The sequence below is a fragment of the Eleutherodactylus coqui genome, chromosome 6 (genome assembly GCF_035609145.1).
Source record: "Eleutherodactylus coqui strain aEleCoq1 chromosome 6, aEleCoq1.hap1, whole genome shotgun sequence".
In the NCBI taxonomy this organism is placed as follows: domain Eukaryota; kingdom Metazoa; phylum Chordata; class Amphibia; order Anura; family Eleutherodactylidae; genus Eleutherodactylus; species Eleutherodactylus coqui.
Window position 1 is genome coordinate 190,489,724 of NC_089842.1, and position 26,435 is coordinate 190,516,158.

Below are 26,435 nucleotides of genomic sequence, written 5' to 3' on the forward strand. Positions count from 1 at the left end.
GGTAATGTAAAAAAAGAGATCCGATTCGTAAAGTACTTTTACTAAAGACCACTCTATGATAAAGAACAAAACATGGTCTCCTACAGAAAAGCATTACCTTGTAGAACAATAGAATAAAGTTAATGGCGAATGCCACAAACAGAGCGAGGAATCGTAGATTGTAGAAGTTTCTGGCCAGGTAATTCTGAAAAGAGACAGAAGAAAAAGATGAAAGCGCTTCCAACACATCTCGGATCTATATTTAGTTATAAAGAGTTCTGCGTCTTTCATTGTCGTCTCTCTTGAGAGATCTGATCATTTTCCCACTTCTGGTCATTTGATTTGAACCTTTAAATGATTATCAAATATTAAAAAAAAATCATTTTTATCTTCATCTCGACTAAGTAACCTTGTTCTTCTCTCGAGAGACACAGTAAGGTAATTTTAAAACCAGATGGATCATTTCTGAAACACTGTGACACTGTACAAGTAGGGCAAGCAGAGTGTAGCTACAGTACTCCTTCATGGTCGTCGTTATCTGATGTAGCAAGTTCATCATGCATGGAGTGTAAAGAAAAAATGGGTCGCTATGCCTATATCTTTTCGGATTGCCCCAGGCTCAGCCTTTAAACCTTTCCTTTTTCTCCAGCTATTTAATTCACGCCCACTTAGTTTTCCTTAAATATAATGTATCACCTTATTTTTTTTTTACTATTAAAGGGATTCTGCCATGAAGTTCATGTTGCCCGAACCACGAGTCGCATGAATCCGGGGACTAGGATGCCTGTTGCTACATGGGTGTATTATTCGGTGTTTCAAAATAAATACACTTTGAAGTTTGACTCAGAGCTGAGCTGCGAATCATGGAAGTCAAACATACCAGCCTTTCCCTGCCTGCTGCATGATGACTGACAGCTCTCTCCCTACACAGAAAAAGGGAGAAAGCTGTCAATCTACATGATGTGGGCGGGGAGAGGCTAGTGCAGTCCACCTCTGTGACTCACAATTGAGCTCTGAGTCAAACTTCAAAGTGTATATATATTCTGATACGCTATGGCATTTCAGAATAAAACGCCTACAGGAGCAACAGGCATCCCGGTACCAGGTTCCTGCTGCCTGTGGTTCGGACACCATAAACCTCATGACAGAATACCTTTTAATCTACTGTAAAATATTTCTTTTTATTTCCTAATCTAGTTTTGTTGTCTGATTATAAATTGTTTTATTCTATTTTCTGTACAGGATTTGTTTTTCAGCAGCCACATGGACATAATAAAACCTCATTCAGAAAATGACTCATTGACTTTTTCCACAAAAGAAAAATAGAAATTCTGGCTCTACTTTTTTAAATTATTTTTCGGGCGTTCACCAAGCAAGAAAAATAACAAAATATTTTCATTGTCTGGGTCGTTACAAACGAAGTAATATCTATTATAAGTCGCTTCTTTAAAAAAAATCTGTATTTTACACATTTAAAAAGGGTTTTTGTGGGGAAAATATATGTTTTAATGTTTAATCGTTTCTTTGTTAAATTGAATTTACTGTACTTTTTTATGCTATTTCTTAGTCCCTCAAGAGGACTTGGAGATGCAATTGTTTAATCACTAGGATAGTACACTGCATTACTTATGTAGTGCATTCGACTAAGCCTCGACAGCTGCCTATTAGACTTTACGAGAGGCAGGGTCTAATAAGCTGAATTACATGACAGGCATGGAGTAATTTGTCAGGTTTCCAGTTGCCATGCAGTCGCACTGTAGGGTGCTATGGGGTCACAGAAGGAGCCTCCTCCCCCTGTCAACTACTTATATGCTGAAGTTGCTATTGATTGTGTCATGTAAAGAGTTAAGCTGCCTGAGGTTTCTCTATCCTTGGTGGTTAGAGCAGGAGCCAGGCTGTCAGTCAGGGCTGCCAATCAACCGTCTTAAAAAGATGTATGTGCAGGTTTAAAGCCCATCAGTGAAGTCAGTAAAAAGGCATATTGGCCATCACTAAGGGGTTACTAATAGTGATGAGCGAACGTACTCGTCCGAGCTTGATGGTCGGGCGAATATTAGGGTGTTCGGGATGCTAGTTACTCTTAACGAGCACCACGCGGTGTTCGGGTTACTTTCACTTTCCTCTGTGAGACGTTAGCGCGCTTTTCTGGCCAATTGAAAGACAGGGAAGGCATTACAACTTCCCCCTGTGACGTTCAAGCCCTATACCACCCCCCTGCTGTGAGTGGCTGGGGAGATCAGATGTCACCCGAGTATAAAAGTCGGCCCCTCCCGCGGCTCGCCTCAGATGCCTTGTGAGTTAGCTGAGGGAAAGTGCTGCTGCTGGTGCTGCTGTAGGGAGAGTGTTAGGAGTGAGTGTAGGCTTCAAGAACCCCAACGGTCCTTCTCAGGGCCACATCTATCCGTGTGCAGTACTGTGGAGGGTGCTGTTAGCAGTGTTGCGCATTTTTTTTTTTCAAAATCGGCTGTCTGCAGAGCATTGCGCCCTGCAGTAATAGTCCAGGGACAGAAGTGGTGGTTAGGCAGGGAGAGTGTTAGGAGTGAGTGTAGGCTTCAAGAACCCCAACGGTCCTTCTTAGGGCCACATTTAACCGTGTGCAGTACTGTGCAGGCTGCTGTTAGCAGTGTTGCATTTTTTTTTTTTCAAAATCGGCTGTGCAGAGCATTGCGCCCTGCAGTAATACTACAGGGACAGAATTGTGTAGGCAGGGCCAGAAGACATATATTATTGATTGAATATAGTCAGTGGGCCTTCCCTTTAAAAAAAAAAGGGAAAAATTCTATTTGTCCTCCAGGCTTGCGCCAATTTATTTCCTGCCTGGGAAAAATCAGCGCTCTGCTGCACTTCATATAACACTGCATTCCTGTGGAACACATTTCTTATCTGATTGAATATAGTCAGTGGGCCTTCCCTTTAAAAAAAAAAGGGAAAAATTCTATTTGTCCTCCAGGCTTGCGCCAATTTATTTCCTGCCTGGGAAATCACTGGTAATACAGCATGCTGAGGGGTAGGGGTAGGCCTAGAGGACGTGGACGCGGCCGAGGACGCCTAGGCCCAAGTGAGGGTGTGGGCACAGGCCGAGCTCCTGATCCAGGTGTATCGCAGCCGACTGCTGCGCGATTAGGAGAGAGGCACGTTTCTGGCGTCCCCACATTCATCGTCCAATTAATGGGTCCACGCGGGAGACCTTTATTAGAAAATGAGCAGTGTGAGCAGGTCCTGTCGTGGATGGCAGAAAGTGCTTCGAGCAAGCTATCATCCACCCACAGTTCTGCGCCGTCCAGTGCTGCAAATCCGAATCCTCTGGCTGCTGCTCCTCCTTCCTCCCAGCCTCCTCACTCCACTACAATGACACATGCTCAGGAGCGGGAAGACTCCCAGGAACTGTTCTCGGGCCCCTGCTCAGATTGGGCAGCAGTGGTTCCTCTCCCACCAGAGGAGTTTATCGTCACTGATGCCCAACCATTGGAAAGTTCCCGGGGTCCGGGGGATGAGGCTGGGGACTTCCGGCAACTGTCTCAAGACCTTTCAGTGGGTGAGGAGGACGATGACGATGAGACACAGTTGTCTTGCAGTGAGGTAGTAGTAAGGGCAGTAAGTGCGATGGAGGAGCGCACAGAGGATTCGGAGGAAGAGCAGCAGGACGATGAGGTGACTGACCCCACCTGGTGTGCAACGCCTACTCAGGACAGGTCTTCAGAGGGGGAGGCAAGGGCAGCAGCAGGGCAGGTTGCAAGAGGCAGTGCGGTGGCCAGGGGTAGAGGCAGGGCCAGACCGAATAATCCACCAAGTGTTTCCCAAAGCGCACCCTCGCGCCATGCCACCCTGCAGAGGCCGAGGTGCTCTAAGGTCTGGCAGTTTTTCACAGAGACGCCTGACGACCGACGAACACTGGTGTGCAACCTTTGTCGCGCCAAGATCAGCCGGGGAGCCACCACCAACAGCCTCACCACCACCAGCATGCGCAGACATATGATGGCCAAGCACCCCACAAGGTGGGACGAAGGCCGTTCACCGCCTCCGGTTTGCACCGCTGCCTCTCCCCCTGTGCCCCAACCTGCCACTGAGATCCAACCCCCCTCTGAGGACACAGGCACTACCGTCTCCTGGCCTGCACCCACACCCTCACCTCCGGTGTCCTCGGCCCCATCCAGCAATGTCTCGCACCGCACCACCGTCGCTAGCGCAAGTCTTTGAGCGAAAGCGCAAGTACGCCGCCACGCACCCGCACGCTCAAGCGTTAACCGTCCACATAGCGAAATTTATCAGCCTGGAGATGCTGCCATATAGGGTTGTGGAAACGGAGTCCTTCAAAAGTATGATGGCGGCGGCGGCCCCGCGCTACTCAGTTCCCAGTCGCCACTACTTTTCCCCATGTGCCATCCCAGCCCTGCACGACCACGTCTCCCGCAACATTGTACGCGCCCTCACCAATGCGGTTAGTGGCAAGGTCTACTTAACAACGGACACGTGGACAAGCACAGGCGGGCGGGGCCACTACATCTCCCTGACGGCACATTGGGTGAATTTAGTGGAGGCTGGGACAGAGTCAGAGCCTGGGACCGCTCACGTCCTACCCACCCCCAGAATTGCGGGCCCCAGCTCGGTGGTGGTATGTTCGGCGGTGTATGCTTCCTCCACTAAAGCACCCTCCTCCTCCTCCTCAACCTCTGTCTCGCAATCTAGATGTGTCAGCAGCAGCAGGACGTCGCCAGCAGTCGGTGTCGCGCGGCGTGGCAGCACAGCGGTGGGCAAGCGTCAGCAGGCCGTGCTGAAACTACTCAGCTTAGGAGATAAGAGGCACACGGCCCACGAACTGCTGCGGGGTCTAACAGAGCAGACCGACCGTTGGCTTGCGCCGCTGAGCCTCCAACCGGGCATGGTCGTGTGTGACAACGGCCGTAACCTGGTGGCGGCTCTGCAGCTCGGCAGCCTCACGCACGTGCCATGCCTGGCCCACGTCTTTAATTTGGTGGTTCAGCGCTTTCTGAAAAGCTACCCACGCTTGTCAGACCTGCTCGTAAAGGTGCGCCGGCTCTGCGCACATTTCCGCAAGTCCCACACGGACGCTGCCACCCTGCGCACCCTGCAACATCGGTTTAATCTGCCAGTGCACCAACTGCTGTGCGACGTGCCCACACGGTGGAACTCTACGCTCCACATGTTGGCCAGGCTCTATGAGCAGCGTAGAGCTATAGTGGAATACCAACTCCAACATGGGCGACGCAGTGGGAGTCAGCCTCCTCAATTATTTTCAGAAGAGTGGGCCTGGTTGGCAGACATCTGCCAGGTCCTTGGAAAGTTTGAGGAGTCTACCCAGGTGGTGAGCGGCGATGCTGCAATCATTAGCGTCACCATTCCTCTGCTATGCCTCTTGAGAAGTTCCCTGCAAAGCATAAAGGCAAATGCTTTGCGCTCGGAAACGGAGGCGGGGGAAGACAGTATGTCGCTGGATAGTCAGAGCACCCTCCTGTCTATATCTCAGCGCGTTGAGGAGGAGGAGCATGAGGAGGATGAGGAGGAGGGGGAAGAGACAGCTTGGCCCACTGCTGACGGTACCCATGCTGCTTGCCTGTCATCGTTTCAGCGTGTATGGCCTGAGGAGGAGGAGGCGGAGGAGGAGGAGGATCCTGAAAGTGATCTTCCTAGTGAAGACAGCCATGTGTTGTGTACAGGTACCCTGGCACACATGGCTGACTTCATGTTAGGATGCCTTTCTCGTGACCCTCGTGTTGCACGCATTCTGGCCACTACGGATTACTGGGTGTACACACTGCTCGACCCACGGTATAAGGAGAACCTTTCCACTCTCATTCCCGAAGAGGAAAGGGGTTCGAGAGTGTTGCTTTACCACAGGACCCTGGCGGACAAGCTGATGGTAAAATTCCCATCCGACAGCGCTAGTGGCAGAAGGCGCAGTTCCGAGGGCCAGGTAGCAGGGGAGGTGCGGAGATCGAGCAGCATGTTCAGCACAGGCAGTGCAACACTCTTTAAGGCCCTTGACAGCTTTATGGCTCCCCACCAAGACTGTGTCACCGCTCCCCAGTCAAGGCTGAGTCGGCGGGAGCACTGTAAAAGGATGGTGAGGGAGTACATAGCCGAACGCACGACCGTCCTCCGTGACGCCTCTGCCACCTACAACTACTGGGTGTCGAAGCTGGACACGTGGCCTGAACTCGCGCTGTATGCCCTGAAGGTGCTTGCTTGTCCTGCGGCTAGCGTCTTGTCAGAGAGGGTGTTTAGTGCGGCTGGGGGAATCATCACAGATAAGCGTACACGCCTGTCAACCGACAGTGCCGACAGGCTTACACTCATCAAGATGAACAAAGCCTGGATTTCCCCAGACTTCTCTTCTCCACCAGCGGACAGCAGCGATACCTAAGCAATACGTAGGCTGCACCCGCGGATGGAAGCATCGTTCTGTTTCACCATCCAAAACGGTGACATTTCTGCTTCATCAATCTGTGTATAATATTCCTCCTCCTCCTGAAACCTCACGTAATCACGCCGAACAGGCAATTTTTCTTTGGGCCACAAGGCTCACTCATATAATTTTTCCAAACAATTTTTATACGTTTCAATGCTCTTACAAGCGATGAAACTTTAACTTGAACCAATTTTTCGTTAAACTGGGCTGCCTCCAGGCCTAGTTACCACTTAAGCCACATTAACCAAAGCGATTAATGGGTTTCACCTGCCATCTTGGGCATGGCCAATTTTTTCTGAGGTACATTAGTACTGTTGCTACACCAATTTTTTTGGGCCCCCCTCACCTACAGTGTAATCATTGTAATTTCTATGTTCTTCGCCTGCACTCATGGTACAGAAAGGTGTGTGTGGCCTACACTTTTGCTACATAAATGTAACTGGGGCCTTGTCTATACTGCAGCTACTGAAATGTGAAAGAGACTGTTATCTCCCTAAACTGCTGCAATGGGAATTGTTACTGGGGCTTGTCTTGAGTGCTACTATTACTGAAATGGAACTAAGACTGCGCTCCTCCTATACTGCTGCTTCGGAATTGTTACTGGGGCCTGTCTTGAGTGCTACTATTACTGAAATGGAACTAAGACTGCGCTCCCCCTATACTGCTGCTAGTGATATGTTAGTGGGGCCTGTCCCTAATACTACCGCTGAAATGTGAATAATTCTGGGCTGTGCCTATACCGCAGCTAATGGTATGTCACTGGGGTGTGGAAACAGAGGCTTCACAAAGACATGATGGCGGCGAGGCCATTTCCCACCAACGTTGTTACTGTTAAGGTGCATATAACCACGGACACGTGGAGAGGACACATAGTGCCTCCAAAACATCCCCCTCCTCCTCCAACAATGAAAACATTCTTGGCAAATACCTTTGCATTGGTCCGTCTGGTGGCAGTCCAAGAATTTCACCTTTAACGACACTACAAGAGAGCACCGCCACCATCCCCCCGCCACGGCCCACTTAATCATGGCCACATTCCGAAAACCAACTACATAAAACCGCGCTACTAGGTCCGCAGTCACCACCACATTACCACCAACGAGGTTACTGTTAAGGTACATATTACCAGTCTGACTGGGGCATGCACTGTGGGCTGAAGCCCACCTGTATTGTATCTGACGTTAGCTCTGCTGAGTAGGGCACTGCAATGGGATATTTTTATGTACCGCCGATGGGTTCCAGGGAGCCACCCATGCTGTAGGTGCACACGGAGTTTAACCTACATCTGTCCACTTGTAAAGAACCCCAGTCTGACTGGGGCATGCAGTGTGGGCCGAAGCCCACCTGCATTAAGCACGACATTACTACCTCAGCTGTGTTGGGCAATGCAATGGGATATATTAATGTACCGCTGGTGGCTTCCTGGCACCCACCCATGCTGTGGGTCCACAGGGAGTTGTAACTACATGTGTCCACTTCTAAAGAACCCCAGTCTGACTGGGGCATGCAGTGTGGGCCGAAGCCCACCTGCATTAAGCACGACATTACTACCTCAGCTGTGTTGGGCAATGCAATGGGATATATTAATGTACCGCCGGTGGCTTCCTGGCACCCACCCATGCTGTGGGTCCACAGGGAGTTGTAACTACATGTGTCCACTTCTAAAGAACCCCAGTCTGACTGGGGCATGCAGTGTGGGCCGAAGCCCACCTGCATTAAGCACAACATTACTACCTCAGCTGTGTTGGGCAATGCAATGGGATATATTAATGTACCGCCGGTGGCTTCCTGGCACCCACCCATGCTGTGGGTCCACAGGGAGTTGTAACTACATGTGTCCACTTGTAAAGAACCCCAGTCTGACTGGGGCATGCAGTGTGGGCCGAAGCCCACCTGCATTAAGCACGACATTACTACCTCAGCTGTGTTGGGCAATGCAATGGGATATTTTTATGTACCGCCGGTGGGTTCCAGGGAGCCACCCATGCTGTAGGTGCACACGGAGTTTAACCTACATCTGTCCACTTGTAAAGAACCCCAGTCTGACTGGGGCATGCAGTGTGGGCCGAAGCCCACCTGCATTAAGCACAACATTACTACCTCAGCTGTGCTGGGCAATGCAATGGGATATATTAATGTACCGCCGGTGGCTTCCTGGCACCCACCCATGCTGTGGGTCCACAGGGAGTTGTAAATGCATGTGTCCACTTCTAAAGAACCCCAGTCAGACTGGGGCATGCAGTGTGGGCCGAAGCCCACCTGCATTAACCACGACATTACCTCAGCTGTGATGGGCAATGCAATGGGATACATTTATGTACAGCGGGTGGGTTCCAGGGAGCCACCCATGCTGTGGGTGCACACGGAATTCCCATTGCGGAGTTGTACCTGCCTGTGACTATTTATAAAAAACCGCGGTCTGACTGGGGCGTGCAGACACCTTGACAGAATGAATAGTGTGTGGCACATAGGTTCCCCATTGCTATGCCCACGTGTGCAGCTCCAGATGGAGGTGGCACAGGATTGGATTTCTGATTGCTTCTGTACAGCATTGTGGACTATCAGCCCGCCCCTTTTATGGGGGGGTCGCTGCCTAGCCATGCCAACCCTCTGCAGTGTGTGCCTGCTTTTCCTGTGGCCTGTGGCAGACGCACTTATAAATAGACATGAGGGTGGCGTGGCATGAGGGCAGCTGAAGGCTGGGCAGGGACAGTTTGGTGTGCGCTGTGGACACTGGGTCGTGGGGGGGGGGGTTTGGGCAGCATGTAACACAGGAGAAGTGGCAGCGGAGTGTCATGCAGGCAGTGATTGTGCTTTGTTGGAGGTAGTGTGGTGCTTAGCTAAGGTATGCCATGCTAATGAGGGCTTTTCAGAAGTAAAAGTTGTTGGGAGGGGGGGGGCACCCACTCTTGCCGCTATTGTGGCTTAATAGTGGGACCTGTGAACTTGAGATGCAGCCCAACATGTAGCCCCTCGCCTGCCCTATCCGTTGCTGTGTCGTTCCCATCACTTTCTTGAATTGCCCAGATTTTCACACATGAAAACCTTAGCGAGCATCGGCGAAATACAAAAATGCTCGGGTCACCCATTGACATCAATGGGGTTCGTTACTCGAAACGAACCCTCGAGCATCGCGAAAAGTTCGTCTCGAGTAACGAGCACCCGAGCATTTTGGTGCTCGCTCATCTCTAGTTTGGGTTCTTCTGTCCATTAGTAGAAATGTGTCCAAAGAAAGGAAAAGAAAGTGTACTATCAATGAACAGCTTTGAGCTTTATTCCTCATAACTCATATATGTCATTACTCAAGTGTCAGCTGACTGATTATTAGATGAACAGTATTGGAGTTTTATCAATACTATTGCAACAGAAAAGGAGAGTAGTTACCTCTTGGAGCCAATCAGATTCCAGCCCTCGTCTTTTAAAAGATCCATTGAAAAAAGCAATCTGACTGGCAGAAAGTTTTTTTTGTTTTTTTTTTACTTTGCACAAATCTCTATATCTATCATTAAAAGCAAGCTCATCTCTTACCAGCATTTTGGTCTGATAAATCTCTAGTCCTGCCAGGAAATTTGCCATAAATGCTTCAGGCTCCTCTTTTTTCTGGCCTCGTCTCTTCTTCCTCCTTAGCCCCTCTTTACTTTCCAAGAATTCAGACTGCTCCTCTGCTTTAGCTTTGTCCTTTTTCTCGCCATCTTCCATGCTAAAAATGATCAATGACTGCCTTTAGTAAATGGCCGACAACTTTCTTGGTCATAAAGTCGATCATTACCTCATTATCCACGTGTGGGCACTATTCATGTGTAAGGATTAGGATCTGTCACATATCATTTCATTGCAGTTTTCAATTATTTTTTTAGGTCATTGTGACTTAGTGCAGAGTAGACCAAAGTTTTACTGGGAAACCATCAGCAAGCTGATGTTGACATCATATTATTTGATCATGGTGGGAACCATTGAGTGTTTTTTTTTCAAACGTGTATACGTGTGAGCCACTAGAGGCCCTTTTACAAGGACCAACTTCCTCTGGAAGATGAGCACCAATCAAGGAGATCTGTTTGAGTCTACTTGGCCTTACACAGGCTGATTCAGCCTCTATGAGGGACAAATGTTTGTTCTAATAATGGTTCATCCCATATAGATAATCATTGCTGATGGCAGCACACCCCCTGTGCACAAAAGATGCGATCAGACGCAGAACAAAGGTTTGCTTGTTTGTCGCCTGATCAGATACAGCATTACATGGGCTGTCAGTTGGCAAGGAGTGTTCATATGAACTTTTGTGTCCAATTTTATGCTTATTGGGGGACACCCTTGTTTTCGTATCTCCCATAGAATTGTATTAGGTGGTAGCCAACATGCATTACAGCAGTCCTAATGCCTCAACCTAGATGAAGATCTAACATCCTGTGGAAAGGTAATAAATATTAGGAAGATACAGTGAAAAAAGCTAAAGCTCTAGTGCACCCTATAGTTGGTGAGGTACTAAGAGTTGAGGATGTCAGTGATGCAAATAAGGAATGAAGCTATATTGAAAACCAGAAGGCAATGCATTTCAACGTGTGATATCTCCTTATCAGACAATGAATAGAGTATCTGAATGTTGCTCAATTCATCACAATCCGATGCACAAGGTGATAATAACCATTGGTGGGCCATGTCCAGAGTATGCGGCTGTTCTTTCCAATATATAGCCATATACCCTCCCTACTGGCCATCAATAGTTGTCATTTACGTGGTACATTGGATTGTAATGAACTAAGCAACATTCACAACATTCAGATACTGTGTCCATCTGTCTGATGAAGAGGTGTCCCAACTCGAAACATTACCTGCTGGTTTCCAAAATAGTGTAATTCTTAAATTACGTCACTGGCATCCTTGGCTCTCTCAGTACCTCCCCAAGTATAGATTGCACTGGAGCTCTAGCTTCTTTTACCATACCTATCTATGCACGGTGATGCTACCCAACCATTGGTCGACCAGCATTACTGAGCCAACAGCACCTATCTCCACATCTTCAACCCCGAAGCACCATACATCTGTTCTCTATTCCTGATCATCACCCCTCTCCTGGTGCCCATCTTTTTTTTTTTATTATGAGTTCCTGCATATTGTTAGGGAGAATAATCCTATTATGGGCTAATACATTGAATAAACAGTCAACTCGCACAACGGGGCACCATAATGCACTCATAGAACTAAGCAAACATATGTAATAATAAAACATACCATCCATCAAAATCAATGGACTGCAAAGCCAATGTTCATTAAAGGTGGAAATTAATATGTTTTCTAAATATGCTAGAATAGCTGCGCCTTGTGAGGCAAAATTAAATTTAACCACCAGAAGACAAATTAATAGGCAACAATGTTCTAGAGGAATGCGTGATGAACAACAGTGCTGTACAAACAATTTAGTTGGATGAAGTTTTATATTTAGACTAGCTGATATACCCGGCTTTGCCCGAGTTAATTTGGTACTGGTGTTTATCTGGTGTTCACACGGAAAAGCTTATGAAGTCGTGGTTACTTTAGAGATACTGAGGAAAAAAAATATGTTCACCATTTTGCATAGTTCTCTGCGTTACCCAGGAAATACCACGGGGGGGCAACCATGCGACGTTTCCTTTATAAAAAATGACATCAGGAAGTGAGAGAATTAGATTACATACGTAAAATTTGGAAACTAATTCTTTTGCGCTTAGAATTGAATAATCGAGTTGGGACCCATTAGCTTTTCCTATTTATGACATAATCAATGCTCGTGCCAAATTTCCCGTTTCTATGACACCGGAAAGTGAAAAAATTACATTCCGCACGTAAAATTTTGACGCTAATTCTTTTGCGCTAGAATTGAATAATCGAGTTGGGACCCATTAGCGTTTCCTATTTATGACATAATCAATGCTCGTGGCAAATTTCCCGTTTCTATGACACCGGAAAGTGAAGAAATTACATTCCGCACGTAAAATTTGGACACTAATTCTTTTGCGCATAGAATTGAATAATGGAGTTGGGACCCATTAGCTTTTCCTATTTATGACATAATCAATGCTCGTGCCAAATTTCCCGTTTCTATGACACCGGAAAGTGAAAAAATTACATTCCGCACGTAAAATTTCGACGCCAATTCTTTTGCGCATAGAATTGAATAATCGAGTTGGGACCTATGAACTTTTCCTATTTATGACATAATCAATGCTCGTGCCAAATTTCCCATTTCTATGACACCGGAAAGTGAGAAAATTAGATTGCGCACGTAAAATTTGGACGCTAATTCTTTTGCGCATAGAATTGAATAATGGAGTTGGGACCCATTAGCTTTTCCTATTTATGACATAATCAATGCTCGTGCCAAATTTCCTGTTTCTATGACACCGGAAAGGGAAGAAATTACATTCCGTACGTAAAATTTTGACGCCAATTCTTTTGCGCTAGAATTGAATAATCGAGTTGGGACCCATTAGCTTTTCCTATGTATGACATAATCAATGCTCGTGCAAAATTGCCCGTTTCTATGACACCAGAAAGTGAAAAGATTACAATCCGCACGTAAAATTTGGACGCTAATTCTTTTGCGCATAAAATTGAATAATCAAGTTGGGACCCATTAGCTTTTCCTATTTATGACATAATCAATGCTCGTGCCGAATTTCCCGTTTCTATGACACCGAAAAGTGAGAAAATTACATTCCGCACGTAAAATTTGAACGCTAATTCTTTTGCGCATAGAATTGAATAATGGAGTTGGGACCCATTAGCTTTTCTTATTAATGACATAATCAATGCTCGTGCCTAATTTCCTGTTTCTATGACACCGGAAAGTGAAAAAAATTACATTCCGCACGTAAAATTTCAACACCAATTCTTTTGCGCTAGAATTGAATAATCGAGTTGGGACCCATTAGCTTTTCCTATTTATGACATAATCAATGCTCATGCCAAATTTCCCATTTCTATGACACCGAAAAGTGAGAAAATTACATTCCGCACGTAAAATTTGAACGCTAATTCTTTTGCGCATAGAATTGAATAATGGAGTTGGGACCCATTAGCTTTTCCTATTAATGACATAATCAATGCTCGTGCCAAATTTCCCGTTTCTATGACACCGGAAAGTGAAAAAATTACATTCCGCACGTAAAATTTCGACGCCAATTCTTTTGCGCATAGAATTGAATAATCGAGTTGGGACCTATGAACTTTTCCTATTTATGACATAATCAATGCTCGTGCCAAATTTCCCGTTTCTATGACACCGGAAAGTGAGAAAATTAGATTCCGCACGTAAAATTTGGACGCTAATTCTTTTGCGCATAGAATTGAATAATGGAGTTGGGACCCATTAGCTTTTCCTATGTATGACATAATCAATGCTCGTGCCAAATTTCCTGCTTCTATGACACCGGAAAGGGAAGAAATTACATTCCATACGTAAAATTTTGACGCCAATTCTTTTGCGCTAGAATTGAATAATCGAGTTGGGACCCATTAGCTTTTCCTATTTATGACATAATCAATGCTCGTGCCAAATTTCCCGTTTCTATGACACCGGAAAGTGAAAAAAGTACATTCCGCACGTAAAATTTTGACGCCAATTCTTTTGCGCTAGAATTGAATAATCGAGTTGGGACCCATTAGCTTTTCCTATTTATGACATAATCAATGCTCGTGCCAAATTTCCCGTTTCTATGACACCGGAAAGTGAAAAAAGTACATTCCGCACGTAAAATTTTGACACCAATTCTTTTGCGCTAGAATTGAATAATCGAGTTGGGACCCATTAGCTTTTCCTATTTATGACATAATCAATGCTCGTGCCAAATTTCCCGTTTCTATGACAACGGAAAGTGAAAAAATTACATTCCGTACGTAAAATTTGGACGCTAATTCTTTTGCGCATAGAATTGAATAATGGAGTTGGGACCCATTAGCTTTTCCTATTAATGACATAATCAATGCTCGTGCCAAATTTCCCGTTTCTATGACACCGGAAAGTGAAAAAATTACATTCCGCACGTAAAATTTCGACGCTAATTCTTTTGCGCATAGAATTGAATAATGGAGTTGGGACCCATTAGCTTTTCCAATTTATGACATAATCAATGCTCGTGCCAAATTTCCCGTTTCTATGACACCGGAAAGTGAAAAAATTACATTCCGCACGTAAAATTTCGACGCCAATTCTTTTGCGCTAGAATTTAATAATCGAGTTGGGACTAGAGATGAGCGAACGTGTTCTTCCGAGCTTGATATTCGTGCGAATATTAGGGTGTTCGGTATGTTCGTTATCCGTAACGAACACCATGCGGTGTCCGGGTTACTTAAACTTTCTTCCCTGAGACGTTAGCGCTTTTTTTTGGCCAATATAAAGACAGGGAAGGCATTACAACTTCCCCCTGCAACGTTTAAGCCCTATACCACCCCCCTGCTGTGAGTGGCTGGGGAGATAAGGTGTCCGCCTGATATGAAAGTCTGCCCCTCCCGCGGTTCGCTCTGGATGCATTCTATATGCGCTCAATGGGGCCAGCGGCAGCAGCGCTGACCCCATTGAGAACATATAGAAGACAAATCCTTCTTCTCTGGCACAGCTGTAACAGCTGTAGCAGAGAAGAACGATGTTTGCCCATTGAATTCAATGGAGCGGCAATACAGCATGTTCCACTGAATGCAATGGGCTGCCGGCGATCGCAGGATGAATGGTCGGAAAGGGGTTAAATATATAACCCCTTTCCTGCAATTCATCCAGAAATGTGTTACACTAAAAATATATACCGGCGTATAAGGCGACGGGGCGTATAAGACGACCCCCCAACTGTCACCTTATACGCCGGTAATACAGTGGAGCAAAGAATAAAAATCATTACTTACGTTTTTAGATGATCTGCGGCGCTCCTGCAGGCTGTCACTCCTTCCTGGTCCACGGCAGAGTATTGCTTTCTCCACGAAAGACTTTAAATCCCTGCCTCCAGAAGCACACGTGCCTTCAGCCAATCACAGCCAATGACAATGATGTCATTGAATGGCTGTGATTGGCTGTGTTTCTGGAGGCGGGGATTTCAAGGCTTGAAATCCCCGCCTCCAGAAACACAGCCAATCACAGCCATTCAATGACATCATGGTCATTGGCTGTGATTGGCTGAAGGCACGTGTCTTTCTGGAGGCAGGGATTTAAAGCCTTTCATAGAGAAAGCTTGTCTGCCGTGGATTAGGAGGGAGTGACAGCCTGCAGGAGCGCCGCAGATCATCTAAAAACGTAAGTAATGCTTTTTATTCTTTGCTCCACTGTATTGCCGGCGTATAAGGTGACAGTTGGGGGGTCGTCTTATACGCCCCGTCGCCTTATACGCCGGTATATATTTTTAGTGTAACACATTTCTGGATGAATTGCAGGAAAGGGGTTATATATTTAACCCCATTCCGACCATTCATCCTGCGATCGCGGGCAGCCCATTGCATTCAGTGGAACATGCTGTATTGCCGCTCCATTGAATTCAATGGGCAAACATCGTTCTTCTCTGCTACAGCTGTTACAGCTGTGCCAGAGGAGGACGATCTTTATGCTGACAGTGGGGGGGGGGGGCACTCTTGCCGCTATTGTGGCTTAATAGTGGGACCTGTGAACTTGAGATGCAGCCCACCATGTAGCCCCTCGCCTGCCCTATCCGTCACTGTGTCATTCCCATCACTTTCTTGAATTGCCCAGATTTTCACACATGAAAACCTTAGCGAGCATCGGCGAAATACAAAAATGCTCTGGTCGCCCATTGACTTCAATGGGGTTCGTTGTTCGAAACGAACCCTCGAGCATCGCGGGAAGTTCGTTCCGAATAACGAACACCCGAACATTTTGGTGTTCGCTCATCTCTAGTTGGGACCCATTAGCTTTTCCTATGTATGACATAATCAATGCTCGTGCCAAATTTCCCGTTTCTATGACACCGGAAAGTGAAAAAATTACATTCCGCACGTAAAATTTGGACGCTAATTCTTTTGCGCATAAAATTGAATAATGGAGTTGGGACCCATTAGCTTTTCCTATTTATGACATAATCAATGCTCGTGCCAAATTTCCCGTTTCTATGACACCGGAAAGTGAAAAAATTACCTTCCTCACGTAAAATTTCGACGCCAATTCTTTTGCGCTAGAATTGAATAATCGAGTTGGAACCCATTAGCTTTTCCTATTTATGGCATAATCAATGCTCGTGCCAAATTTCCCGTTTCTATGACACCAGAAAGTGAAAAAATTACCTTCTGCACGTAAAATTTGGACGCTAATTCTTTTGCGCATAGAATTAAATAATGGAGTTGGGACCCATTAGCTTTTCCTGTTTATGACATAATCAATGCTCGTGCCAAATTTCCTGTTTCTATGACACCGGAAAGGGAAGAAATTACATTCCGCACGTAAAATTTGGACGCTAATTCTTTTGCGCATAGAATTGAATAATGGAGTTGGGACCCATTAGCTTTTCCTATTTATGACATAATCAATGCTCGTGCCAAATTTCCTGTTTCTATGACACCGGAAAGTGAAACAATTACATTCCGCACGTAAAATTTCGACGCCAATTCTTTTGCGCTCGAATTGAATAATCGAGTTGGGACCCATTCGCTTTTCCTATTTATTACATAATCAATGCTCGTGCCAAATTTCCCGTTTCTATGACACCGGAAAGTGAAAAAATTACATTCCGCACGTAAAATTTGGACGCTAATTCTTTTGCGCATAAAATTGAATAATGGAGTTGGGACCCATTAGCTTTTCCTATTTATGACATAATCAATGCTCGTGCCAAATTTCCCGTTTCTATGACACCGGAAAGTGAAAAAACTACCTTACGCACGTAAAATTTCGACGCCAATTCTTTTGCGCTAGAATTGAATAATCGAGTTGGAACCCATTAGCTTTTCCTATTTATGACATAATCAATGCTCGTGCCAAATTTCCCGTTTCTATGACACCAGAAAGTGAAAAAATTACCTTCTGCACGTAAAATTTGGACGCTAATTCTTTAGCGCATAGAATTAAATAATGGAGTTGGGACCCATTAGCTTTTCCTGTTTATGACATAATCAATGCTCGTGCCAAATTTCCTGTTTCTATGACACCGGAAAGGGAAGAAATTACATTCCGCACGTAAAATTTGGACGCTAATTCTTTTGCGCATAGAATTGAATAATGGAGTTGGGACCCATTAGCTTTTCCTATTTATGACATAATCAATGCTCGTGCCAAATTTCCTGTTTCTATGACACCGGAAAGTGAAACAATTACATTCCGCACGTAAAATTTCGACGCCAATTCTTTTGCGCTCGAATTGAATAATCGAGTTGGGACCCATTCGCTTTTCCTATTTATTACATAATCAATGCTCGTGCCAAATTCCACGTTTCTATGACACCGGAAAGTGAGAAAATTACATTCCGCACGTAAAATTTGGACGCTAATTCTTTTGCGCATAGAATTGAATAATCGAGTTGGGACCCATTAGCTTTTCCTATTTATGACATAATCAATGCTCGTGCCAAATTTCACGTTTCTATGACACCGGAAAGTGAAAAAATTACATTCCGCACGTAAAATTTCGACGCCAATTCTTTTGCGCTAGAATTTAATAATCGAGTTGGGACCCATTAGCTTTTCCTATGTATGACATAATCAATGCTCGTGCCAAATTTCCCGTTTCTATGACACCGGAAAGTGAAAAAATTACATTCCGCACGTAAAATTTGGACGCTAATTCTTTTGCGCATAAAATTGAATAATGGAGTTGGGACCCATTAGCTTTTCCTATTTATGACATAATCAATGCTCGTGCCAAATTTCCCGTTTCTATGACACCGGAAAGTGAAAAAATTACCTTCCGCACGTAAAATTTCGACGCCAATTCTTTTGCGCTAGAATTGAATAATCGAGTTGGAACCCATTAGCTTTTCCTATTTATGACATAATCAATGCTCGTGCCAAATTTCCCGTTTCTATGACACCAGAAAGTGAAAAAATTACCTTCTGCACGTAAAATTTGGACGCTAATTCTTTTGCGCATAGAATTGAATAATGGAGTTGGGACCCATTCGCTTTTCCTATTTATGACATAATCAATGCTCGTGCCAAATTTCACGTTTCTATGACACCGGAAAGTTAGAAAATTACATTCCGCACGTAAAATTTGGACGCTAATTCTTTTGCGCATAGAATTGAATAATCGAGTTGGGACCCATTAGCTTTTCCTATTTATGACATAATCAATGCTCGTGCCAAATTTCCCGTTTCTATGACACCGGAAAGTGAAAAAATTACATTCCGTACGTAAAATTTCGACGCCAATTCTTTTGCGCTAGAATTGAATAATCGAGTTGGGACCTATGAACTTTTCCTATTTATGACATAATCAATGCTCGTGCCAAATTTCACGTTTCTATGACACCGGAAAGTGAAAAAATTACATTCCGCACGTAAAATTTGGACGCTAATTCTTTTGCCCATAAAATTGAATAATGGAGTTGGGACCCATTAGCTTTTCCTATTTATGACATAATCAATGCTCGTGCAAAATTTCCTGTTTCTATGACACCGGAAAGTGAAAAAATTACCTTCTGCACGTAAAATTTGGACGCTAATTCTTTTGCGCATAGAATTAAATAATGGAGTTGGGACCCATTATCTTTTCCTGTTTATGACATAATCAATGCTCGTGCCAAATTTCCTGTTTCTATGACAGCGGAAAGGGAAGAAATTACATTCCGTACGTAAAATTTGGACGCTAATTCTTTTGCGCATAGAATTGAATAATGGAGTTGGGACCCATTAGCTTTTCCTATTTATGACATAATCAATGCTCGTGCCAAATTTCCTGTTTCTATGACACCGGAAAGTGAAACAATTACATTCCGCACGTAAAATTTCGACGCCAATTCTTTTGCGCTCGAATTGAATAATCGAGTTGGGACCCATTCGCTTTTCCTATTTATTACATAATCAATGCTCGTGCCAAATTCCACGTTTCTATGACACCGGAAAGTGAGAAAATTACATTCCGCACGTAAACTTTTGACGCTAATTCTTTTGCGCATAGAATTGAATAATGGAGTTGGGACCCATTAGCTTTTCCTATTTATGACATAATCAATGCTCGTGCCAAATTTCCCGTTTCTATGACACCGGAAAGTGAAAAAATTACATTCCGCACGTAAAATTTCGACGCCAATTCTTTTGCGCTAGAATTTAATAATCGAGTTGGGACCCATTAGCTTTTCCTATGTATGACATAATCAATGCTCGTGCCAAATTTCCCGTTTCTATGACACCGGAAAGTGAAAAAATTACCTTCCGCACGTAAAATTTGGACGCTAATTCTTTTGCGCATAAAATTGAATAATGGAGTTGGGACCCATTAGCTTTTCCTATTTATGACATAATCAATGCTCGTGCCAAATTTCCCGTTTCTATGACACCGGAAAGTGAAAAAATTACCTTCCGCACGTAAAATTTCGACGCCAATTCTTTTGCGCTAGAATTGAATAATCGAGTTGGAACCCATTAGCTTTTCCTATTTATGACATAATCAATGCTCGTGCCAAATTTCCCGTTTCTATGACACCAGAAAGTGAAAAAATTACCTTCTGCACGTAAAATTTGGACGCTAATTCTTTTGCGCATAGAATTGAATAATGGAGTTGGGACCCATTCGCTTTTCCTATTTATGACATAATCAATGCTCGTGCCAAATTTCACGTTTCTATGACACCGGAAAGTTAGAAAATTACATTCCGCACGTAAAATTTGGACGCTAATTCTTTTGCACATAGAATTGAATAATCGAGTTGGGACCCATTAGCTTTTCCTATTTATGACATAATCAATGCTCGTGCCAAATTTCCCGTTTCTATGACACCGGAAAGTGAAAAAATTACATTCCGTACGTAAAATTTCGACGCCAATTCTTTTGCGCTAGAATTGAATAATCGAGTTGGGACCTATGAACTTTTCCTATTTATGACATAATCAATGCTCGTGCCAAATTTCACGTTTCTATGACACCGGAAAGTGAAAAAATTACATTCCGCACGTAAAATTTGGACGCTAATTCTTTTGCCCATAAAATTGAATAATGGAGTTGGGACCCATTAGCTTTTCCTATTTATGACATAATCAATGCTCGTGCAAAATTTCCTGTTTCTATGACACCGGAAAGTGAAAAAATTACCTTCTGCACGTAAAATTTGGACGCTAATTCTTTTGCGCATAGAATTAAATAATGGAGTTGGGACCCATTATCTTTTCCTGTTTATGACATAATCAATGCTCGTGCCAAATTTCCTGTTTCTATGACAGCGGAAAGGGAAGAAATTACATTCCGTACGTAAAATTTGGACGCTAATTCTTTTGCGCATAGAATTGAATAATGGAGTTGGGACCCATTAGCTTTTCCTATTTATGACATAATCAATGCTCGTGCCAAATTTCCTGTTTCTATGACACCGGAAAGTGAAAAAATTACATTCCGCACGTAAAATTTCGACGCCAATTCTTTTGCGCTCAAATTGAATAATCGAGTTGGGACCCATTCGCTTTTCCTATTTATGACATAATCAATGCTCGTGTCAAATTTCCCGTTTCTATGACACCGGAAAGTGAGAAAATTACATTCCGCTCGTAAAATTTGGACGCTAATTCTTTTGCGCATAGAATTGAACAATCGAGTTGGGACCCATTAACTTTTGCTATTTATGACATAATCAATGCTCGTGCCAAATTTCCCGTTTCTATGACATTGGGAAGTGAGTGATTTAGATTATGTACGTTAAATTTCGACGCCAATTCTTTTGCGCTAGAATTGAATAATCGAGTTGGGAACCAATTTCTTTTCCTATTTTGGAGATAATTTCTGCTGCGCCAAATTTCATGTTTCTACGACATTGAGAAGTTGGAGAACTTTTGGCAAGTCAGTCAGTGAGTCAGTGAGGGCTTTCAGCTTTATATATATATATATACACATTACATGACTATTTTTGATTTCACTAAAGCCAGTTTCACACAGTGTATTGTAACATATACTTAACATGGAGGTGTTACAGATGAAATTGCATTCAGATTTCATTAGTATTTATTTATCTATATCTGTCTCTGTATTTGCTTGTATTGGTTTTACTTTCTACTGGGCAAAAAAAGATCAGTTTTTACCCAAAAGAAAATAATACCAGTGAAAGGAAATCTGGAGGCAAATATGGATCAAATACGGATGTAATAAAGATGCATCCGTATTTTCATTCCTTTCAATAGACTATGGGCATATTTTTGTTATAAAGAATGGACAAAAGTTGTACACACTGTGGTTTAAAAACGCGACTGTGAACAGCACTGCCATGTAAATGGATTCATAGATTTTCATTAGCTCTGGATTATTGTCAGCAAAACACAGACCAGATACGGATTTTAAAAAAAAGTGTTTCCCCAAAAATAAACCTTACCCTAATGTTTCGAGATTTTCGGGGAGGCTTGAAATATAAGCCCTGCCTGCATTACATTGAATTAAGGATTATCTAGCACACTCGGTCCGTGTCCTCCTGCTGTTTTCGGGGGCTTCACTGCACGTACATCAGTCCTCGTTCACCCACAAAAGATCAGTTCCTGGTTACAGGATTCATAAATCCCGCCTCCAGGAAGCAATGGCTCTAATTGGTTCTCAAGCACTGCACAGCCAATCATTGCAGCGCTTGATGAACCAATGAGATGGCTGTGATCGGTTCATCCAGTGTTGCATTAATTGGCTGCGCAGCACTCGATGAACAAACAGCCGTCGTGTTGTGGAGGTGGAATTTATGAATTGGCTGAGCTGTGAAAATTGATTGGCCAATTCATAAATCCTGCCTCCACAATGTGAGCTGGATAAACCAATCACAGCCATCACATTGGTACATCAAGCGTTGCATTCATTGGCTGAGCAGTACTCGAGAATCAATTAGAGTTATCGCTTCCTGGAGGTGGGATTTATGAATCCTGTAACCAGGAAGTGATGCTTTGTGGGCAAACGAGGACTGCAGGACGCTTGTCAAATCTCAACATATCAGTGAAAAGACGTGGACCGAGTCTGCTAGGTAAGTAGAATCAGACCACCCAAAAAATAAGACCTAGTGCCTCTTTTGGTGCAAAAAATTTATATAAGACAGGATCTTATTTTCAGGGAAACACTTTTGGCTCATTTAAAAGCAGCCTAAAAGTGAGTTTCTACCTTTTAACACCGTGTTGTTCTTAGTCAGAAATTTTGAACTCATTAAAGGGGTTGTCCCGCGAAAGCAAGTGGGGTTATACACTTCTGTATGGCCATATTAATGCACTTTGTAATATACATCGTGCATTAAATATGAGCCAAACAGAAATTATTCACTTACCTGCTCCGTTGCTAGCGTCCACGTCTCCATGGAGCCGTCTAATTTCAGCGTCTAATCTCCTGATTAGACGCGCTTGCGCAGTCCGGTCTTCTCCCTTCTGAATGGGGCCGCTCGTGCCAGAGAGCTGCTCCTCGTAGCTCCGCCCCGTCACGTGTGCCAATTCCAGCCAATCAGGAGGCTGGAATCGGCAATGGAACGCACAGAGCCCACGGTGCACCATGGGAGAAGACCTGCGGTCCACCATGGGTGAAGATCCCGGCGGCCATCTTAGCAAGGTAAGTAAGAAGTCGCCGCAGCGCGGGGATTCGGGTAAGTACTATCTGTTTTTTTTTTTTTACCCCTGCATCGGGTTTGTCTCGCGCCGAACGGGGGGGCTATTGAAAAAAAAAAAAACCCGTTTCGGCGCGGGACAACCCCTTTAATTACTCCATATCACCTGCAAATAATAAACTCCTGTCTGCCTGTAGCCGCCACTAGTGAGAGCCTAGGATGTTAAGTGGCCACATTCAGAAAAAAATATCTCCGAATACTATAAAGACATTATATATAACATCAGCGCAAAACTTTGGACCGGTTTAGCTACAACATGAAACAAAATGGTGTTCATGGGTGGACGCTTTACAGGTACGCTGCACCTTTACAGCTACTTTTCAGAATATGTCGAGGACCTAGATTACAATATATGATTATATTATTATAGTTATTCTAGTTGGATAAATATCTATAATTTCACAGTGGACATTAATTAAGTTACATGTTAAATATTAACCCCCTTCACAATCACATCATATAAATTAACGGGCAAGCAGGTTGGTCCTTGTAGCTGCAGCCTGTTAAATTATAAATTGTGCTGTGTTTAAAGGTGCTATACGCCATCATCAGGATTGAGCTGTCACACTGACAGTCCAATCTTATATTATGGTACGGAGTTGAAATGTTAAGTTCCCTGTCACACAGAACTCAAACACAACACTCTTATTGAGCACTGTGTTCCGTAATATGGAAGCACCGCTTCAGTATTTGGGTGGTTGCTAGGGAGTCCCATTACATCACTAATGATGTCAGGCATTCTCTTCACAGATGCAGAGAAGACATAACTAACAGTGATGTAATGGGCTGTTACCATTAAATTACTATTTATCAGTGATCCGTATGTGGGGACAGCAGAGAACACAAATAATGTGTTCCCTGCAAACCGCTACCCTATAATAAAAAAAAATATATAATATATTTATGTTACACAAAATGTACAATAATTGCCCCCAGCACTATTCTCCTTGTTTTTCTAGTCCGATCCCAACTGCTTTTGTGCCTTTTACTAAAAAAAAAATCTGTATTTGGGTCATTATTATCCATATACAGAGGGTGTGGCTAAAGCTAAGGGACTGAGATACATCTGAAGACAAAATAGGGTTTTTGTCTTTTGCACTATAATGACATCTTACATCACACAATATCCAAATACTTGTTATTTTTATGCACGGGAGAATTAGAGGAAAAATTTTGGGGGTAAATATTGAACCTGTGGCCTTAAAAGACAGCACAGGAAAAGGAGGAAAAACTATTATCCTATTTCTGACCATTTTTACAGAAAAAAAACAAAAAACAAAAAAAAATGTATATCTTCCTCAATGATAAATCATAAGAAAGCCACATATGTCCCCATAAGAGAAACAAAATATTTTGGTGTATACTAATAGGAGACACACAAATTTCACATTTAGATTGCAGAATTCTTTAACCCTTTGCAATCCAATTTTGGATTCAAGGTTTCCTAGGGGGCTTTCTCTTTCTCTTTTTATCCAATGGCGCCGTCTGCTGGCTAGAGCCAGTACTGCGGTATGGGACATGCTGCAGAGTGTCCCAACAACAGAGCAGCCAGTAATATACAGTAAGAATACCCTGCCGGACGTCTTCTGACATCTGAGCTGTACAGCCTTCAATCAGAATGTCTTCAGATGTCAGACAGTGGATTGGAAAGGGTTAAGGTAGAAATTTCCTCTGGCATGAAGGCCCAAACCACCCTTGTTCATGAAAGGGATGCAGAAAATGGAACAAATAGATACAACAGATTAATTAAAGTAGCAGGAATACAGAAAATGAAATGAGGTTGCACAATTAAAATGTTCTTGTTTGTGTGGTTTGCATTACTGTGTTAACCTGACATCCTGTAGGGAACATTTCAGGGAACTTACTCCGCCTTCTCTGATTCTGCTTTTGAGTTGTCCTCATTTTCTTTAGCAATTTCTGCTGCCTGTAATAAGGTAAGACATTCATTGTAGGGTGATTTGCATTATTTTATTAGCATTAAAAGAATTCAATTAGTGGGGTTATCTGCGCATATTCGATATCCTTTGCTTGCTTTACTCAAACAGACTAAAGTAGTTTTGCAGCTAAACTAATTAAACGAGACAAGATTTTGCAAGTGATACCAGAAACCTTTTCTGCAGTTGTTCCCTCTGGTAATTCCTTTCAGGCTTCGTCTTAAGTGATAAGGAATTTTCTCAGAACTGTTTAAAGATTGGCTACTTTGCAAGTTGATCTGCGGTCGGTTCTGCCAGATCAACCTTTGAAGACTGGACACGTGTGAGATACAGTGGCTGAATGCTAATATGGTCAGCTCTACACCATAGTCAGGGCTCATTCACATGGGCCTAAGCACTTTTTGGTCCGTGAACACACAGCGTCTTCACGGACTAAAAAATACCTATTAACTGCGTATTACCGCCATTTTGTGTTCTGTTTTTGCATGCGTAAATATGGAGTGATTTTGTGCGCACAAAAGCTGATTTTTTTCATGCGTGAATGTGCAGGTTTTGCGCATACTGACTATGCATTTATTACAGTCCCATTGTTTTAATGACCTATTTTGTTGTGTGATACGCACCAATATAGGACATGCAGCATTTTGCTTTTCATGGGACCAAACATTGTAAATGAAAAATACACTCATCTGAATTCCCTTAATTTAACTCAAAGGGAATTCAGCATAGCATATTACATGGGTAGAACACATGTATGTAATACGCCTGTGTGAATGAGCCCTAACAGTTCTGACATACATAATGAGCTCCTATGATCTGCTGTTGGCTACTTCTCAGACTGGTATAATCCTTATACAGCCTATACAGAGACATGGGTTATTCAAACAATACAGAGATAGCAGCTGACGGCCATAGAGAACCCAGTAGAACATTATGACAGAAGTTGTTTAATCCACACTGCAGTAATAGCCGACCTGCTAGCCGATCACCTATAAGAAGTTTTTCAGCTGAACATTCATTAATAACTTCTTGGAAGATCATGAAAGTCTCTCCCCTAGGACTCCCAACAATCGCTTTAATGGGCTTCCCAGTTCCCCAGCTCCCAACGGCCTCCATCAAAATCAGCTTAATTACATCCTGTATAATCATCATTGGCGAATTTCATTCATTGCAATAAAAACCTTTCCTGGCGCAAACCGTGGCTCTGATGATGAGCTCCTTGCTGCTAAGATCAAGATTAAATTCTGTAGTATTAACAAAGGTGCTCCACTGAAAACATTCAACACCTCTAAAATCATACACTATTGAGGTAGCAATACGTTTCAAACTGCTGGACACATCAGAAAAGCATCCAGAGGAACTATGGC

At 43.7% G+C, this 26,435-nt stretch overlaps 1 protein-coding gene across 1 annotated transcript in view; it reads right to left on the minus strand.

The window, feature by feature from the left end:
- RYR3 (ryanodine receptor 3) overlaps positions 1-26,435 on the minus strand; it is a 680,585-nt gene that overhangs the window by 42,164 nt on the left and 611,986 nt on the right. The window contains exons 89-91 of the mRNA XM_066572425.1: positions 25,000-25,058; positions 9,935-10,106; positions 98-184 (exon numbers count right to left, since the gene is read on the minus strand). Of these exons, the coding sequence (XP_066428522.1) occupies positions 98-184; positions 9,935-10,106; positions 25,000-25,058 (318 nt within the window). The remainder of the gene's footprint in view (positions 1-97; positions 185-9,934; positions 10,107-24,999; positions 25,059-26,435) is intronic.